Source organism: Gadus macrocephalus, chromosome 5, assembly GCF_031168955.1.
Source record: "Gadus macrocephalus chromosome 5, ASM3116895v1".
Classification (NCBI taxonomy): domain Eukaryota; kingdom Metazoa; phylum Chordata; class Actinopteri; order Gadiformes; family Gadidae; genus Gadus; species Gadus macrocephalus.
The window spans coordinates 13,908,089-13,919,298 of NC_082386.1; the positions used below are offsets into that span (position 1 = coordinate 13,908,089).

The 11,210-nt window shown below is 45.3% G+C and overlaps 1 protein-coding gene across 1 annotated transcript; it reads left to right on the forward strand.

Annotated features, from left to right (window-relative positions):
• Nucleotides 1-140: 140 nt before the first annotated feature.
• On the forward strand, nt 141-9,375 carry htr1d (5-hydroxytryptamine (serotonin) receptor 1D, G protein-coupled). The gene is made up of 2 exons (XM_060052581.1): nt 141-863; nt 6,363-9,375. The coding sequence occupies exon 2, from the start codon at nt 7,387-7,389 to the stop codon at nt 8,542-8,544; it is 1,158 nt and encodes a 385-aa protein (XP_059908564.1). The 5' UTR covers nt 141-863; nt 6,363-7,386; the 3' UTR covers nt 8,545-9,375.
• Nucleotides 9,376-11,210: the final 1,835 nt, after the last annotated feature.

The following is an 11,210-nucleotide window of genomic DNA, read 5'->3' on the forward strand; positions in this document are numbered from 1 at the left end:
TGCTAAAAATGTATGCTCTATATATGTGTATATGTGTGTATATTGTGTATGTATACATATATACAAGTGGTCTATATTTAAAACGGGTATTCTTTATCTGAATCATGACATGTGCTTCCACAGTTATTCGCTGTCCCGTGTGACAACAGAATGTCAGAGGACAGATCGTGATGAAACACATCAGGCCGAATCCATTTGATTGTTTTTGTCTAACATGGGCTTTTATATTCAGTCTTGTAGCCTCTGCCTATTCTACTTCTATGTTTGGATCCAAATATGTAAACTAGACAAAAACTAAGCTGAGGTGCGTATTTCTGTAATGCTTGGAGATCGGTTGACCTTTGATTTTGGTTCGTTTATTTCCCCGTTTAAATAGGTGGACTTCAATATGGACTATTTTGATTTAAAAAATAATGTACGCAACTCTCCGTGAAATCGAAAAGATCTGCATGAGTGAGACTGACGTGTTCCCACTTTTCCACAGAAGCTGTGCGTATTACCAACTGCAGCATCGGGAAACATTTTCCTCCCCCCGGCGGGACAATATAATGTATAACATGGAAGCTCTGCCGGTAGACGTTGTCCACTTTTCCTTTATCAATGCTGACTAAAGTTGTGATCCTGATTCCTGACCATATGGCTGCGGCTGTGGCTCAGTCAGCCTCATACTGAAATCACTCCGGTCCACTTGAACCTGCGCGTCCGGGAAACACCACAGGACAATGAACATCTGATCTGGAAGACCTTGGTATTTACCCGGACTAAAAGAAGGACGTCAACTTTAGTTGGGATACTGCTTTTACCTGGTTTCTACTTTATGAAGAGCAACACCATAGGAAAAAACATCCACAAGAGATAGGCTGGTAAGTTCCACGAGCCACACGGTATCGTCCTATTTGAAACATGTTCCGATGTAGCGAGTACTAAAGTTGGAGTCGATTAATTGATCGAGAAAACATTAATAAAGCAACAAGGGGGGAGAACAATGTAAGCGTAATGGCGCTCTGATTTCTGTTTTTAAATTGTTGTTTAGCGTTCGGTCACGAATGGTATAGTTCAAATGACACTATGATGCCTCAATAATCCCTATCGATTAATTCTCATCCATATGATGAGCGGGTACCGTAATGAACTGCCCCGGGTTCCTGATGCGCCCCGAGGGCGCACGGTAAAGCTGATTGAACGAGACGATGCTCACCGAGGAACGACACATTACTTATTTAAATGAATGCACACACAAACCGTATTATTCTTGCCCACAACTCGGAATTCCACCACGGAACGGATTGAAACATAATTCCCCATTCAACAGTTTAATTTGTGAATGGCAATTCAATTTGGATGACAATATTGTGTCTTACATTTAGACTTTAATAATATTGGTCATATAGTGTTTATTTATGGTCTAACCTCCGCAATGTCGTTGCTCTCTCTCTAAAACCAATTTGAGCGTCTTCAATGATTCTCTCTTACTGGCAATGTGATTCGATTGTTTAAAGAATAACATCTGTAACCCAGTGTATAAGCTGTCATATTAACATTTTACCTTCCAACATAACTTATATAGGCTACTGGGCTTTTAGTCTGAAAATATATAATTTTTCGAGCATCTATATGTGTGCATGTTTGAGTAAGTATAACACACGTAGGCCTACATCTCATGTGTGTGTGTGTGTGTGTGTGTGTGTGTGTGTGTGTGTGTGTGTGTGTGTGTGTGTGTGTGTGTGTGTGTGTGTGTGTGTGTGTGTGTGTGTGTGTGTGTGTGTAATTATTTAATGAGGGCCATATTCAAATGAATGTGGTTCAACCCATTTATATTAATCCACATTCATTGCACTGGATAATTACTCAGAAATTTGAAGATTCTAGAGATTATTGCCCATAAAACACTATAAGCTGGCTAGTCGGGTGGTGATGAAGGAATTCTTCCTGTCCGACACAATGTCTGCTCCGTTAATGAATCTATTCAAATGATTCAGCCGCAGCGCTCTGACCGAGAGAGTCGATCCACTCAATCGAATGCGCTGTTAAGAGCCCCCCCTTCCTTTGCTTCTGTCAAGGAAACCCTTTTCACAACAGCACAGGTTCCTCACAGGTGTAGTCGCATGAGAGCAGGCAGAGCAGGACGCCGTGGGGCGGATCTGCTCAAAGAATTAAACGCTCATTACATTAACGAGCACCACCTGTTACTCCTTCTCTGTGATATTTATAGTGACTCTTTCTTTCTTTCTTTCTTTCTTTCTTTCTTTCTTTCTTTCTTTCTTTCTTTCTTTCTTTCTTTCTTTCTTTCTTTCTCTCTTAAAAAAAAATAATATATAATCTTTGGGTGGATCTGCTTTGTACACAGCATTCAGGGGTAAGATCAAATAATTTAAATATAAAGTATAGTATTAACAGGGGATTCTGCTCTCAATGGGAATGTGAGTGTGATCATCTAGTTAGAGGGTGATAATGTAGCGAGAGAGTGATAATGTAGTGAGAGAGTGATAATGTATTGAGAGTGATAATGTAGTGAGAGAGTGATGATGTAGTGAGAGAGTGATGATGTAGTGAGAGTGATAATGTAGTGGGAGAGTGATAATGTAGTGAGAGTGATGTAGTGGGAGGGTGATAATGTAGTGGTAGAGTGATAATGTAGTGGGAGAGTGATAATGTAGTGGGAGAGTGATAATGTGAGGTTAGGGGTGTCCAATCAGCAAATCATTAAAAGATATTCTCACGAAACCTTTGCCTTACCTCTGAGCCAATGATATGAGACTCTTGCTTAAGTCCGCCCGCACGCTGCGACCAACAGAAGGAGCAAGTGTTTAAACACATTTCACATCCACCTCATTGCCATGTTTCTGATGTCAATACGGCCACACTTCCATCCCTGTTATCTGAGTGGCTGGCAGCCGTATCGCCCCCGCTGTGTGCTTTGGCTAGAAGGCCACACTGTAACCACACCGTGGCCACACCAAGGCCACTCCAAGGCCACTCCAAGGCCACTCCAAGGCCACTCCAAGGCCTCTCCAAGGCCACTCCAAGGCCACTCCAAGGCCCTATCCCATTAGACCCCCTGGCTAACTATTGCATTACTTGGTAGGGGATTTAAGCTTATCTTCAACCTGGTGTCCCTGGAACATGCAACATATGGATATCATTGTCCCATTTTTTTGAACAAAATTTTGTTGAACAAAATGGGACATGGAAATGTGTCCAGTACTGTTATGAACTATCATCAATGTTGTAAAGTATGTAGTTGGCAAGTTCGCTTGCTAGTGATTAGCGCATACTAGCGTTTTGATTTTGATGGTTGGGCTTGTGATAAAGAAGATAACACCAGAAGTCTGTAATACATTGAAACGGCATAATGATAATGCGATTGTCATAATAATTTATTGAATGATTGCTAACAAAGGAAAAACTAACATTTGTGATTTTCAATCCTGTCGCATCTTTCGCCCGCCATCTTGCCTAGGATTTTTTCTTGATTTTCCATTTTAGTATTGTGGGAGCAATATCAATACCCTCGTTTGCAAGTCTGCCCATCGAAATTCTAACTTCCATTTACCCCTTATCTTTCCCCCTACCCCTCAATGCAACTACAATGAGGGTTTGGGCGAAGGGGTGGATCAGGATCGGGCCCAAGGCCTCACCAAGGCCAGTCCTAGATGAACACGAAAGCTGCTGTTCCCCTTCCCAGCAGCAGCACTCAGTAGGCCGGGGGCTCGCTGGGTGCTGGATTATGTATCAATTATGAATGAAGTCACCAGGTGAGGCTGGGAAAAATCAAAGCATATCATCAATATTTGAGTGGCTACTAGAAAATTAAAGTGCAGCACAACCAGGTTCATGTTGGTGAGTGCAAAAGCAGCGTCAGGAATCCCAAACAAAGATTAGTCTTGTTTCCGGAGACCCTGATGCCTGTGTATCTTGCACTTTCTCTACTGGCCCTTGGCTTCTAACTCTAGTAGTGTGTTCCTTCATGTCTCAAGTCTCTCTCTTGGGTACTGTGGGAGTGTTGCTTAGGTTTGGCAATATGGGTATTGATCTCCGATCAATCTTGATACCAGGCACCTGCTGCTGGACACTTGACACACATACCTTCATTACGTCTGATGCTATATATAAAAAAAAATAGAGAGAGAGAGAGAGAGAGAGAGAGAGAGAGAGAGAGAGAGAGAGAGAGAGAGAGAGAGAGAGAGAGAGAGAGAGAGAGAGAGAGAGAGAGAAAATGGAAGTGGAGGAGGAAAGATTTACATACTCTTATACAGACAGTATATAATATATGATGTACTGTACTATTTTATTATTTAATATATCATGGATTACGGGGCCCACGCGGCAGAGAGAGGAGAGAGGATCAGAGGCCGTGCACACCTCCAGAAGATGTTCAGATATTTGCATATAATAACATTAAGAGAGAGAGAGAGAGAGAGAGAGAGAGAGAGAGAGAGAGAGAGAGAGAGAGTCGATCTCTGGGTTGGAGTGAAACAACATGATGTAATTTAGATATTCTTGGATGGATTTCATTCGGAGGCCGATGATGATTGCTTGAGCTCATCAGGACCTAAGTTTAGCCTGGCTCCGATGCTCATTTTGATTTGAAAAGCCAGATATCAAAGCTGATGTGTTCTTCCTCACTAGCATGCTGGCTGACCACGCCAGGGCCTCTCCTTAATTGCATATGTTTCCCCGACATTCGTTAATTATGGCTGCCGTTATCTCATTGAGCACCAACCCAAAGGAGAGATAAGCATTTGCCTTTGATTGACTGATCCGGATTCAGAAAAGCATTCTATTTTTGTGCAGGAAATAGAATTGTACTAATGACACTCTGGCATGGTAGCTCTCAGCTGCCAGGCAGGATATTATTCTCCCAATCATAATTCACCATTTCAGCTTAACTAATCATGAACAAATCCTCCTTAAGGCTCTTCACCTAATTCCCAATCAACCAGGAACCAATAATGAACCAATCACTGGCTGATGTTGAATTCTTTGTTAGGAATTCCACATCAGGTTGCTCCACTTCTGGCCCAGTTGGCACTCATCACGAATCCTTCCTTCTTTTTACGATCCCAGTTGTGTGTCTATTTGTTTAACTTCTTCCCTTTGTTTTGTCAGATACCAGGGTGCTGCGATAGCAGCATGGTTATCACTATTTAATGCTGAAACACGTCACCAAAAAACCTTCAAAATAAAATACGTGATTATTTGTTTCTTTACCTCCCTGTCAGTCAAAGGTGTGTGTTTGTCTGTGAGCTCGGGGCCTTCTGATTGGCTGAGCCCAGTATCTGACCGAGGGCTCAAACTTCTGTAGATATTAGCAAGTGCACTGGAGGGTCATGTGTCTGGGAGGTCCACTGCAGTCTTAGCTGCCTTCCTCTGTGAGGCCAGGCTGGGTGGCTGGGAGCTACCAGAGGCTGGAGGGTACCAGAGGCTGGGAGGTACCGGAGGCTGGTGGGAGCGGCTGAATCCTCTCCTCAGCTGGGTTTATGAAGATCTCACTCAGGTTCTCAGCCTGTTGTGTCTTCTGTGGCCGTCGTGTGATCGTATGTATAGGTCTGTAAAAGCCCTCAGAGACCGTAGTGCTGAAAAAGGTCCAGACATTGGAAAAACTCACTTTGCACTTTTTTCCTCAGTCATTATCATCCTATTCTATATGTGTAGGCGCGCGAATGCGTGCGCCTACACATATAGAATAGGATGTTAATGACTGAAGATCTTAAAGCTGTCTACAGCTCACCTGTTGATGAGGAAATGGACATTAATATATAATTAACGGTATATAATGTTAAAAAACACATGTCCCCACTTGGTCTGCATGCCTCATACTCAGTTCTCTCTCCCTCAATCCAGCTGGCTCCCACCACTTTGGAATCATGCTTCCTTTGGTCATTTGCGTCTCCACCCCCCCACAGGGATGTACACACATCATGTCCATATTCAGCTCACACTAATGAACGTTTGGCAAAGGTAATGAACATATCCTCTGTTTACAATGTAAGCAGAAACGTGTGGTCTCGGAATGTGTTGCAAATCCAGAGCTTAAGAAACACGCATAAATTAGCTATCATTAGATTTGTTCAATATGGTAACGTAAATGAAACACCAAATCACCCAGGTGCTAATGCTTCCGTTGGCGTTATATATATATACTTTCAACGCCATATATATGTTCTCACACTCACACACTATTCAGGAAGAGGTTTATTTCTCTGCCTTTTGAATCGTGTGCACCGTTCCAAATGTATGTCTTTTGGAGCAGGCAGCTGTGTTGTCATTGTGTATCTGTTCGAGGGGGGGTGTGGGGAGGTATGGTTGGATTATATGTATACATTATGTTAAGCTCCATCATTTTCTCTTTGTCTTCCCAGGGAGGGGATGCGTCAGAGGAAGTCGGATGAAGTTCCGAAATAAATGCGGATGATCTGACCAGGGTAGCGTCCTCATCCACTGGAAACCAAAGACGGACCTCCTTATCGTCCCACCCATCCGAGGGGAGGAGGACAAACCCACGCGTCCTAAGCATCTCACATGACCTAAACATCTTCTCAGGCACATTAGACACTTAATACAGCTAGGAACCCCAACCAGGCTTCTCTGATTAGAACCTGATCGTAGGTTTTGAACCCCAACCAGGCTTCTCTGATCAGAACATGATCGTAGGCTTTGAAGCCCAAACCTTCCCCGGTTCCCGGTTCGCGTGGGAGGGCCTGGCCTCTCGTCGTAACCCGGACCATGAAGCCCCAGCGGCGGTCCTGCTGTAGGAGGACTTCCAGCCCCTGGCTTGATGCTCTGTGGTGAGGAGATCCACAACACATTGTTCATCTGTTTCGGTGATCGTCAAGGTGGATTGCAGCGCTCAACGCTGAGGGTTATTGAAAAGGAGGAGCCCCGTGCAATCTTTCAATGCATTCAGAGCTCTAAAGGTGTTGTTTCTGTCTGGCGGCCGCCGGGAGATCAGATAAGAAGAGCGCTGGGAAGAGAGAAGCAGCGCCTGCTGTTAGGACCTGCATACAAATGAATCTCCAGCAAGCCTCAAGCAAGACTGCTGCACCGAATCAATACTGGTTAACCAAAGCGGACAAAAGATCCATTTCCATTACGATGCCGTAGATTGTGGTTTGAATTTTTATATGCATATAAAAAAAATATTGATGTAAGAAATTTCAAAAGGGGGGCACGGAGATAAGGGGGCATATTAGAATATTATCGCTGAAAACGGAGGGAACCCTGAAATCGAAAAAGCTCCTTGTCAGAGCGCTGGCGTGTGCCACGATGCAGTGCTCCTCGTTGCAATGAAGGAAGAGCCCTTCAGTCGCTCCCTGTAAAGTCCCAGAAGATGCTGATGACACTCGTTTGAAACTGCTTCGGAGATTTGTACAGGCACGAGGCGAGATGGAGCTCGATAACAGCTCGCTGGAACTTTACTTCGGCAACGGCACCGAAGGGTCTCCGGAGAACACCACCACAAACCTGCCTTGGGACGATGCCACGCTGCTGGGCCTGCAGGTCTCCATCTCCGCCCTCCTGGCCCTCCTCACCCTGGCCACCGTGCTGTCCAACGCGTTTGTCATCGCCACCATCTACCTGACCCGCAAGCTGCACACGCCGGCCAACTTCCTGATCGGCTCGCTGGCCGTCACGGACCTGCTGGTGTCCATCCTGGTCATGCCCATCAGCATCGTGTACACCGTGAGCAAGACCTGGGCCCTGGGCCAGATCCTGTGCGACATCTGGCTCTCGTCGGACATCACCTTCTGCACCGCCTCCATCCTGCACCTGTGCGTGATCGCCCTGGACCGCTACTGGGCCATCACGCGCGCCCTGGAGTACTCCCAGCAGCGCACCATGCGGCGGGCGGCCGTGATGGTGGCGGTGGTGTGGGTCATCTCCATCTGCATCTCCATCCCGCCGCTGTTCTGGCGCCAGGCCAAGGCGCACGAGGAGCTGACGGAGTGCATGGTGAACACGGACCAGATCTCCTACACGCTGTACTCCACCTTCGGCGCCTTCTACGTGCCCACGGTGCTGCTGATCATCCTCTACGGACGCATCTACGTGGCGGCGCGCTCCCGCATCCTGAAGGCGCCGGCCAGCCGCGCCAAGCGCTTCACCACGGCGCAGCTCATCCAGACCTCGGCCGGCTCCTCCCTCTGCTCCATCAGCTCCGCCTCCATCCAGGAGGCGCACCTCCGGTCGGCCGCCTCCGCCGCCGCCGGGGTCGGGGCGTCGCCGTCGGGCACCAACAGCGTGAAGGTGAAGCTGGCGGACAACCTGCTGGAGAGGAAGCGCCTGTGTGCGGCGAGGGAGAGGAAGGCCACCAAGACGCTGGGCGTGATCCTGGGCGCCTTCATCGTGTGCTGGCTGCCCTTCTTCGTGGGCACGCTGGTGCTGGCCGTGTGCACCCAGTGCTGGTTCCACCCCCTGCTGTTTGACGTGTTCACCTGGCTGGGGTACCTGAACTCCCTGATCAACCCCGTCATCTACACCATGTTCAACGACGACTTCCAGCAGGCCTTCCACAAACTCATGAAGTTCAGGAGGTGCTCTTGAAGAACTGCTTGTTTGCTTTTCTTGCTTCATCTTTTGACACGGTTCATGTGTTGGATTCAACTGACTGACGGAAAGAGAATATATGTATTTTAAGAAAGGACATCAATGTGAGGCAAACTATGGACATGAGAGATCTATTTCTTTGAAATAGCAATTCTATTATATTTGTAGATATATGGAGAATAGAAAAAGATATATATATGAATCTATATATATATGAAGATTTATGGAGGATAGAAAAAGAGCCTTATGGACTACAGTATGTTCCATTTAATGTAATGCTATTACTAAAAAAAGATAAGATCAGACATAAAAGATGAAATATAAATATACATGACAGAATGTGTTTTAGTGAGCTGTGCTTTTTTTGTTTGTATGTACTTAAATCTTAAATCACAGAAACTGTACCGTAATGTCCAGAAACGTCTTCAAACACATTGTTGCATGTGTGTCTGAAAAGACGCTTTCTTGATATTTCATGAAAACACGAACTGGGGTATTTTTAATCCACAGAGAAAGGATAATTGTGAAAGAGATTCCATAAGAGAAGGACAGACTCCTCTTGTTGTGGAGAGCGGGAATGAAAGCCATGGAATATACACGACCACGTCCCAGAATCACAGGATATTGTCCATATGAAGTTGCTGTGACACAGTATGTATTTTAAGAAGTCTATGAAGTGTAAATATCTAATTATATGAACTATAACAGTGTGTGTGTGTGTGTGTGTGTGTGTGTGTGTGTGTGTGTGTGTGTGTGTGTGTGTGTGTGTGTGTGTGTGTGTGTGGGGGGGGGGGGGGGGGGGGGGTCAGTGTGTGTGCGTGTGTGTGTTGGAGACCTGCCCCATGAAAACAATAAGCATAAGGAAGGAAAGCAGAATTTCGTCTTTAGATTGTAAGTAGCCCTAGCAACAAATTATACTGTTTTGTTGGATGGCAATATGCCGAAATTTACTGAAGAACTAGAAGAAATATAAACTGCATCATACATGGCGATATATGTGGCACCAATCCTGTGGCAGGAGACGGGATCTGTGCGCGGGTATTTGGCGAACACAAACCCGGCCAGCAGTATTCAACGGTAGAAAGGGTCTGTAAAGGCTCTACATCAACGAGGCTGGCCCCTGGAGAAATACACGTATCAAAACCCCTTCTGAAAGCTCCTTCCTCTTGCACCAATGACTTTCCTTTGGTAGAATAGCTTCAGAATTATCGTCTGCCGTCAGGACTGCTGGATCCGAGATGATGGGAAACATAAATCAAGGTGTCCCTCAAAAGCACAGAGGTGGTGCTTGAAGTGTGCAGCAAGGTGAAGTTGAGATGGTTTTAGCCAAAGGTAAAGAACCTAAAAGATAGGGTTCCCCATGCCAGAAACAGAACTAATTCTGAACTTCATAAACCCAACTCAGATTTCTGCCTCTGTTGACTTTTAAAGTGAATCCAAATCGCAATGCCGGCCAGGAAACTAGAAAAACAAAGTGTTCTGGTTTGACTTGAGGTTGACCTTGGGAGTACGTCATTTTAGAAATGTATTGGAGAGTAAGATTGTTTATTCGCTTTAGAAACTACAAGAGGCACCAGTACACAATCCTAATGGATAGGTCATTGACCTTCTACATCCCACCATCTTTTCCGTTTTGTTAACTTATTTCTGATCCACCGAATTGAAAATGACTAGGCAAGGCAAGGCAAGGCAAGGCAAGGCAATTATTCTACTGGAGAAAATCAAGTTTCATGATCCTTGCAAAACCATTTGCTGGCTTTCAAAGCAAAGCAGCGTCTGCTGTGTACGATGATGCCTCAATCTGTAGGGATAGGGCTAATGTGTTAGGGTTAGGGTGAGGGTTAATGTGTTAGGGTTAGGGTTGATGTGGTAGGGTTAGGGTTAATGTCTTAGGGTTAGGGTGAGGGTTAATGTGTTAGGGTTAGGGTTGATGTGGTAGGGTTAGGGTTAATGTGTTAGGGTTAGGGTTAGGGTTAATGTGTTAGGGTTAGGGTTGATGTGTTAGGGTTAGGGTGAGGGTTAATGTGTTAGGGTTAGGGTTGATGTGGTAGGGTTAGGGTTAGGGTTGATGTGGTAGGGTTAGGGTTAATGTGTTAGGGTTAGGGTTGATGTGGTAGGGTTAGGGTGAGGGTTAATGTGTTAGGGTTAGGGTTGATGTGGTAGGGTTAGGGTTAGGGTTAATGTGATAGGGTTAGGGTATGGGTTGATCTGATAGGGCTAGGGTTTGGGTTATCGTAATAGGGTTAGGGTAGGGTTAGAGTAGGTTTAGGGATAATGTGATAGGGTTAGGGTAGGGTTAATGTGATAGGGTTAGGGTTAGGATAGGGTCAATGTGATTGGGTTAGGGGTAGGGCTAGGGTGAATGTCATCAAATTTGTATTAGGTGTTGGAGCCAAACCAGGACGAGACTGCAGTCAGAAGCTGTCAGAGTCGTAAGATAAAGAAGAATCTGCCCGCAGTTCATCCTGGGTGACCACGCTTGAGGGTTATTAAGGTTGAAAACATTTGAGCTACCCTGTAATGACAAACTAAATGCCTGAAAGAGTGAATTTCTGGATTGAATGGATGAATCGAAAATGAAATAATAAAATAAGAGACTTCAGAAATAAAATAGAACTGAAAACAAAATACGTGTCATTTGTGGTTATCTATTTCAAAACACT